The sequence below is a fragment of the Echinops telfairi genome, unplaced genomic scaffold (genome assembly GCF_000313985.2).
Source record: "Echinops telfairi isolate 266 unplaced genomic scaffold, ASM31398v2 ScPeMD7_2;HRSCAF=8, whole genome shotgun sequence".
Classification (NCBI taxonomy): domain Eukaryota; kingdom Metazoa; phylum Chordata; class Mammalia; order Afrosoricida; family Tenrecidae; genus Echinops; species Echinops telfairi.
The window spans coordinates 3,884,023-3,892,202 of NW_022103898.1; the positions used below are offsets into that span (position 1 = coordinate 3,884,023).

The following is an 8,180-nucleotide window of genomic DNA, read 5'->3' on the forward strand; positions in this document are numbered from 1 at the left end:
GGGCAGCATCAACAGCCGGAACTCACGGCACGTGTCCCCGCCAGGCGCTCCTATACAAACTTCAGCCCCAGGCCTCAGGGTGGATAGGCGAGGCTGCTGTGGGACTGCCGTGAACTTACCTACGTGCTCACCGATGAAGACCACGAAGAACGGGGTGACGAGGTCGTTTATCCCCTGGACGTAGCCACTGGCAGGATGACGGATTGCCCAGATGAACAGTATCCTCTCAAAAATCTGAAAGAAAGGGGAGTAGGAGGGTGAGCACACGGGACACCTGGTGTCGTCCTCCGCTGTGTCTGCGCTGAAGCTGCCTTGGTCCAGATCAGGTGACAGTGTCGCAACAGGCCCGGCTCACACCTCCCCTGCCTGGATGCTCCGCCCGCCTCCCTCTGAGACCGAGCACTCAGCACGGCTCTGGGGGCTCTGGGGACCATCTGGTTCCCCATGGGTGAAGATTGGTGGGCAGGTGGGTGGGCAGAAGAAGGAATGGATGTGTGGGTGGTGGAGTAGGTGTGTGGGAAGGGGATGAATGATTAGGTGGATGACTGGGTGGGTGAGCAGACAGACAGGGGTTGGGTAAGTGGGTAGATAGAAGGATGAATGGGTGGGTGGATGGGTGCGTGAACAGGAGGGCTGAGTGGGTGAGCAGACAGATGGGTGCTGGCTGGCGGGCCAGATGTGTGCTCTGAATTTCTCTCATAAGGCAGGTTGTTGTTTTAAACCCCTGGATATGCAACTCTAGGCCCTGGGATTGGGTCGGAGAAAAATGTGGAACGAAATCTGAAACCCAAAACCAACCCAGGCTCCCGGCCAAACAGGGGCAGGTGGACCCCGAGACTGGCCTGGTCCCCTTCGGGGCTGGGCCTGCACTCGCCCCAGGGCAAACAGCACGCAGGTCTGAAGGGGGCGTGGGAGAGCGACGGGCTTCCAGCCCCAGAAGCCCACAAGGGCAGCTGGACTCGGTCCTCAGGGCCGCTGTGCGTGGGGGCCGACTGGATGGCTGTGAGGAGGGGACGAGACACAAGGAGGTGGTCCTGACGCATAAGGGAAACTGGCCACGGAGAGCCTCTGGGCAGCACTGGCCCAAGCCCTGAGCTTGGAAAGGTAGCACAGGAGGGCTGGGTCCAGCAGACACGGGAGGGCGTGGCTAGGCGAGGCAGACCACAGAGTCAGCTGCTCAGGAGAGCCAGCAGGCATGGCTGGACAGAAAACTGATTGGCTTTAAGCCTTTACCTGGCGACTAGTGAGGGTTAACAAATCATAATAAAGCTAAAATAAACCCCTACCCAAGCATCTTCCCATCACATGCACTCAGCTTAGAGACCTCCCCAGTCCCACCTCCCACAAGACCACATCTACAGCTCTAGGAGCCACCACATGGGGGTCCTTCTGCCCAGCACCCACATTCACACACGGTCAGCTGCCTGGTGGGCTGCCACTCCTTCACTCTGAAGAATCCACTGCTCCCACACCTGCCTGGCTTCCAAGCCCTTTAAGCTGTGCTGAGCTCTGGCCCCTCCCCACTGGCACCCTCAGTGACCCCACCCACCAACCACCTGCAGGTCGGGGACCCTGAGGCAGCTCCATCACCTGCAGGAATAATGGCACTTTCAAGGAAGCCAGACTGTCCAGGGGTCACTATATTCGTCCCCAGCAAGTCTTCCTACATCCCCCAGTTCCTACAAGTGCCTGGGCTTGGTGGCCAGCATCCTCTGGGGGGATTTTTATAAATGAGGAAGGGAGCCCCAGCACATAGCCAACTGGGGCAAACCCAGCCCTGGAATCCAAGGCCCGGCCTCCAGCCCAGCCTGACGGCCGTGGTCACCCCAATATGTCCTCAAACCCAGCTCTGATGGCCACAGTCACGCCCAGGTGACCCCAGCTGGCAGTCCCCAGTGGGACAGGAAGGGACCCCAGAGAGCGAGCAGCACACTCTGGCTGGGCAGTCCTGCATGGTTTCCATGTTGGGCCAACAGTGATCCCGAGAGCTGATGTTTAAACAAGATCGAAAAACAGCTCCATCTGCTCACCCACTCACCCCTCCTATTCACGCACCCATTCACCCAACCATTCATCCTTCTATCCACTCACTTACCCAACCGCCATCTATCTGCTCACCCACCCAGCCATCCGCCTAATTGCTCAACAGCGGTCTATCTAAGTACTCCTCACTCAGTAACTCGAGGCGAGTGACACTGGCGGCACTGCCCACGCTGGGAGGCCTGGCCGGCTCGGGAGAAAGCAGCCCTGCCGGGGCCATCAAGGCAGGCAGGAGTGGACTGTGGCACATCACCACTTGGCCAAGGCCAGAGACCCAGCAGCCACAGTGCTGACAGGCCCCACCGAGCCAGAGAAGAGCAGGCCCAGAGTCATCTGCAGGCCAGAAGCAGAGGTGGGGCTATGGGACAAAGTAAGCAGGAGGGTTCTGGGATAGGGCTACAGGGCAGGGCTATGGGGCAGGACTAGGGAGCAGGGCTGCAGTATAAGCTGAGGTAGAGGCAGGGCTACAGAGCAGACAGGGAGTTGGAGCCCTGAAGAGGATTCAGTGAAAGACTAAGCCTGACTGCTTGCTAGGAGGCTCCAGAGTCCAGAGTAGGCTAGCAGCAGTGACCGGCGGGGACTCCCAGGAGGCTGGCCAACAGAGGAAGGGAGCGTGGGACATTCTGCAAGATCAGGACTGCACAGTGTGGACCTGGGGCTTTATGGACCATACCTTGAGCTGCCCTCAGAGAGGGCCACAGAACAGGGACAAGGGCTGCAGGCCGGCATCAGACTCACAACCACGAGGGTGTGTGCACACAGATCCTGCCCCCACCACACCCTCCCTGGCCTCAAGGGAGCAGGATGCCAATGTGGCCCTGTGGCCGTGGGGCTGCAGAGAGGTTGGGTACAGAAACAGCCCCTAACACAGTGCACAGTGAGAAAAACAGAGAGGGACCACCCAGGAGTCAGAGGTGTGTGCTTGGATGGGAGGGAGGGATGTTCATCTGTCAGTCAACAGAGAGAAATTCCGAAGTGATACAGAAAGAGCCAGTGCCATTCGGTCCAGCGAGCTAGCCTGCAGTCAACTGACTGTGGCTTCCTAAGAGCCCAGCAACTATGTGTGTGTGTGTGTGTGTGTGGTCTGCCTTGTACATACTTGCCTATGTTTGTGGCGTGTGCGCCTGTGTTTGTCGCTGTATGTACACCCGTGTCTGAAGATGCACACACGCCTGCCTGTGTGAGTCCATGCATGCATGTCTGAGAGAGGTGGGGGTGCAGAAAGAACCCCCAATACCACCCACTGAGACGGGCAGAGCAGACCAGGACCAGGCGGGGTCTGAGACAATGCGGGCCGGGTTCTCCTGTATCAGTTAACAGTGAGAAATGTACAAACATGATGTCTTGTTGAGCAGTGGAGCCAGGGCCCTGGGACACATGCCTGCACCCACCCCACAGGCCCACCCCTGGAAACGTGGCCTAGGAACATGCCCGTCCGCGTCAAACGACTCTGTCAAGAGCGCTCCCAGCAACACTGTGGGAGCCAGTCCACGGGCAGGCGGCGACAGCTTGCAGATGGGCATTCAAGCGGGCAGCTCAATGACAGAGCAGCAGGGGCTGCCGCACAGCAGGGAACAGCCGTGACCTTTAACAAACAGCACTAGCAGCTGGAAACCTGATACTATGTCCAAGAAGCATTGCACATCATTCCATTCAAGAAAAAGAACAAAGCACCGGCAAAACCACCCAGACCCACAAATGTAAGCATCCAAGCGGAGACGATGCACAGCAGCAAAGAAAGAACTAACCAAAACGAAAGCCACTGCTCGGGAGGCAGCGGGTGTCATGGAGTCCGTCCGTCCCGACGCACAGCGACCGTCCGTATGACGACTGCTCTGTCGGAGCCGTGGTGGCAGCCACTGTGCCCATCAAACCCGATGAGGATCTTCCTCTTTTCTGCTGACCCTCCGCTGTCTCAAGCCTGGTGCCCTTCCCCAGGGACCGGCCCTTCCTGAAACCCTGTCGGAAGTGCCTGAGACGAAGTCTCTCTCACCGTGCCGCTCCCCCAGGGCACTTGGGCTGCACTTCCTGCGGGACAGAGCGGTCTGTTCTTCCTGCCGCCGTGGGACCTGCGAGGCACTTCACCAGCACCGTCCTTCAAGCACATCAATTCTTCGGTCTTCTCTACCCGAGGTCCAACTTTCACATCATTAGAGGTGACTGAAAATAGGGCTTGGGTCGGCCGCACCTTGGTTCTCGAAGTCCCAGCGTTGCTCTTTAACACGACAGTGAGGGGCGTGTCCAGATATTCTGTCCAGTTAGCGCAGGAGAGGGTGTGGGTCACGGGGTTACTTCTGTTAGTGATCTGAAATTTTAATTTTAACTTGTACATTCTGGACTAGGCCATTTTAAGTTGTAGGTTGTGCTTCCTCCCAACGCTTCCTCCCACGCTGTAGGTTGTGTTTTCAGGGGGAGGTCCCCCCCTCCCACATTTCAGGAGTGTCTGGAGTACAGTGTGGTTTTTATTTACAAGGAAGCCTTTAAACAGAATACAGCCCACGTCCTTGGTCTTGGTCTGTCACGTCACCTGTGGATTCTGCATTGTCCTGAAGAGGCCCATCCCCATCCAGGGTTCTAGAGATGGACTCTATATTTTTTTTTTTTCTAAAAGGTTGAAAATTTCACCTCTCACATTTAAGTCTTCAGCCCTGGAGGTTCACTGTTTATTTTCCTGTCTGACATCAATCAAAGACCTGCTGTTTGCTTTTTTAAAAATGAGCAGCATTCCTTGTTTCACCCCTGACCCTGCGGTCACCCCGTCCAGAGCGGCCATATCCACCCCCGCTCTGTCTCCTGCTGCTCCACTGGATGTGTCTGTTGTCCCTGTCAGCACCGTCCAGTCCGTTCCAACGCACAGACACCTCCATGGAAGTCCCGTGGTCACTGGAAAGAAAGCTCTGGCATCTGACAGGGCAAAATCCATCTTATTCTACATGCATGTCTTCGCTGACCTTGGCCCCTCTGCAGACTGACACACACACAAACGCGTCACACACCCCTACACACACAGTAGCATCAGCTGCCAAGTGCCATTTGGAATGCCGGCTGGCACTGTTGTGGAGTTGCACTGAAATTAATAAAGCCATGTGGGGGAGAGCGAACATGTCTGGAGCCCTGGTGGTGTCATGGTTACACGCTGGGCTGCAATCCACATGGTTAGCAGTTCGAAACCACCAACAACTCTGTGAGAGAAAGACGGGGCTTTCTACTCCCCCAAACAGTTACAGTCTCTCCAGCCCACAGCAGCCCCACGCACAACAGAACAAAACACTGCCCGGTCCTGCGCCGTCCGCACAAGCCCATGGATACAGGCACTGTGTCCACCCGTCTCGCCAGGGGCCCTCCTCTCTCTCGCTGCCCCTCCTCTTTATCAAGCACGATGCCCTTCTCCGGGGACTGGTCTCTCCTGACTACGTGTCCAAAGGATGTGAGAGGAAGTCTCGCCACCCTGGCCTCTAAGGAGCGCTCTGGACTTCCTTCTTCCCAGAGAAATGGGTTTTCCCCGTGGCAGTCCGTGGGACGGTCCATATTCTTCACCGCACCACAGCCCTCCACAGTCTTCCTTACCGATGTCCAGTGTGCACATGCACGTGCAAGTGCCGTGGCTTGGCTCTGGCGCACCTTAGTCCTCGAGGTAGCATCCTTGTTCTTCAACACTTTAAGGAGGCTCCATGCACCAGATTTAACTAGTGCAACACCTCTTTTGATCTCAGCTGTTGCTTCCTGTGATCATTGATTGTGGATCCAAGTAAGACAAAAATCCTTCACAACTTCAACCTTTATCATGTTACCTTTTGGTCCAGTTGTGAGGATTTTGGTCTTCTTGACATTGAGTTGTAGTCCATACTGAAAGCTGCTGGGTTAGTCTGAGTTGACTAGAGAAACACATTCATAAACATTCATGTGTGTATGAGAAAGAGCATTATATAAAAGAGCAATTGTATATTAAAAACATCCCAGCCCAGTCCAGATCAAGTCCATACATCCAGTATTAGCCCATATGTCCAATACTAGTTCATAGATTCCTCTTTAGACTCATGCATCCATGTAATAATGCCGAATGCAGGAAGAGCACAGGCCAGTGGGTGCAAAGTCTTGTGGATCCAGTGGCAGTGGAAGCATTTTAGCACTGGCAAGGGTCTCCATGTGGCTCATTAAGCTCCAGGACTCTGGCTCCATCAGTGTGTCTCCATGTGGATTATCAACAGGAATGTGAAGCAAGAGTTTGCCCCGCTTCTGGGGAGGAAGACAGGAGTTCCCAGAATCCTCGGGAGAAGGCCATGCCCACACAGAGGCCTCATTGGCTATGACCTGACAGGCTAGACTCCACCCCTTCATTCAAGGTGACAGGAGATGATGTAGCTGCGACAGCTGCCATCCTTGATCTTGATCTTTGTAGACATTCTGAAGGAGCACAATGAAGTGTTCCAAAATTCCCATTCTTCTCAAGGGTTGCCACAGTTTATTTTGGTCCACAGTCGAATGTCTTTGCATAGTCGACGCAACACAAGTCAACATATTTCTGGTATTCTCTGCTTTCAGCCAAGATACATCTGACATTGGCAATGACATCCCTGAACTTCTGACAGCTCCCTGTCCACGTACTGCTGCAACCATTGCTGGATAATCTTTAAAAAAATTACTGTGTGTGATGCGATACCATCATGGTTCTTTCAGTGTGTTTGAGCACTCTGTCGGGTCACCTCTCTTTGGAGTGGCACGAACATGGGTCTCTTCCAGTCAGTTGGTCTCAAAATCTCCTGGCATAGATGAGAGAGTGCTCCCAGGGCTTCTTCAGCTTTCTGAATCATTTCAATGGGTGCTCCGTCAGTTCTTGGAGCCTTGTCTTTGGCTAATGCTGTCAGAGCAGTCAGCACTATTGGTTCTTGCTCATAGATTACCTCCTGAAATGGTGGACTGTCAGCTGGTTCTTTTTGGTACAGTGACTCTGTGTATTCTTTCCATCTTCTCTTATGCTTCCAGCATCACGCCACCACTGGCCAGTCAGTCTGTTGCACTGTGGGGCTGGTGTGCTGCTCTGATTCTGGAGGCTGGGTCACTGGTCTTTCACAGGCCAGCAGGTCACCCACAGTGAACAGGTTTCAGCGGAGCTTCCAGACTGGAAACAGACAACAAAGAAGGGCTCGGATCCCCTCTGGAGAAGTCAGCCGCTGGCCACCTAGCGAGAAGCAGAGTGCGATGTCTGAGTGTGTCCGCCAGCTGAGGCAAGGGACAGCAGGCTGCCGCCATCTGGAAACAAAGAGTCTGTTTCCACCGAACTCTCCAGAGACAGACTCATGGCCAGCTGATCGTTTCTGACCCACAGTGACCATGTAGGTCAGGGCAGAGCTATCCCATGAGCTTGAGGCTGGACATCTGAGGGGAGTGGAAAGCCTCATCTCTCTCCCTGGGAGCTGCTGGTGGGCTCCAACGACTGACCTGCGGCTAGTCACCCTATATGGACCACCCACTGCCCCTCCAGGGCTCCCACAATGACCACGTCCAGCCACGATGCAAACCAGACCTGAAGAGCAAATGATTGAGCAAGAAGACTGGGCAGTGACCCTGAGACACAGGGGAGCAGCAAGGATCTCTATGCCCATCCCAAGGACCAGGGTGGTGGTATCCACTTCCCCCCCACTGGTCTACGAAGACTCACTCCAAACGAAAAGTCTCCAAGGGGCCCGGCCTTCGGGGAAGGTGGTCTAACGATGGGGATATAAATGACAGATGCCAGCACACCCACAGACTGCACCAGGAGGGGGCCAGGATGGCTCCGGTGGCTGGTGACCACGGGAGGACATCTGAGCACCACCGTCAATTACAGAGGCGCACACACGTGGGTGCAAAGGGCAAACTTTACACCTTCTGGACAGAAACAGGTGCGAACACCTTTATGAGGTCTCTAGGGCGTTCATGGAGAAGCCCACTCTGCACTGGAGACGCAGGCAAACCTCCAGGCGGCAGGAATCAGTGGAATCCAAGTGAGAGGCTTCCACAGACAGATGGACGGACGGACAGATGGACGCAGCACTGGAGATGACTTGAAGACGGCTACTGGCCAAACGCCTGGGAGAGCTCCAAATGTGTCCCTAGTCCAAAGAGAGGTGGCCCCACGGAGCTGCCGACTCACCGTGACC

At 55.2% G+C, this 8,180-nt stretch overlaps 1 protein-coding gene across 1 annotated transcript in view; it reads right to left on the minus strand.

The window, feature by feature from the left end:
• TBC1D22A (TBC1 domain family member 22A) overlaps nucleotides 1-8,180 on the minus strand; it is a 134,652-nt gene that overhangs the window by 86,575 nt on the left and 39,897 nt on the right. The window contains exon 7 of the mRNA XM_045290684.1: nucleotides 120-234. Coding sequence (XP_045146619.1) covers nucleotides 120-234 — 115 coding nt within the window. The remainder of the gene's footprint in view (nucleotides 1-119; nucleotides 235-8,180) is intronic.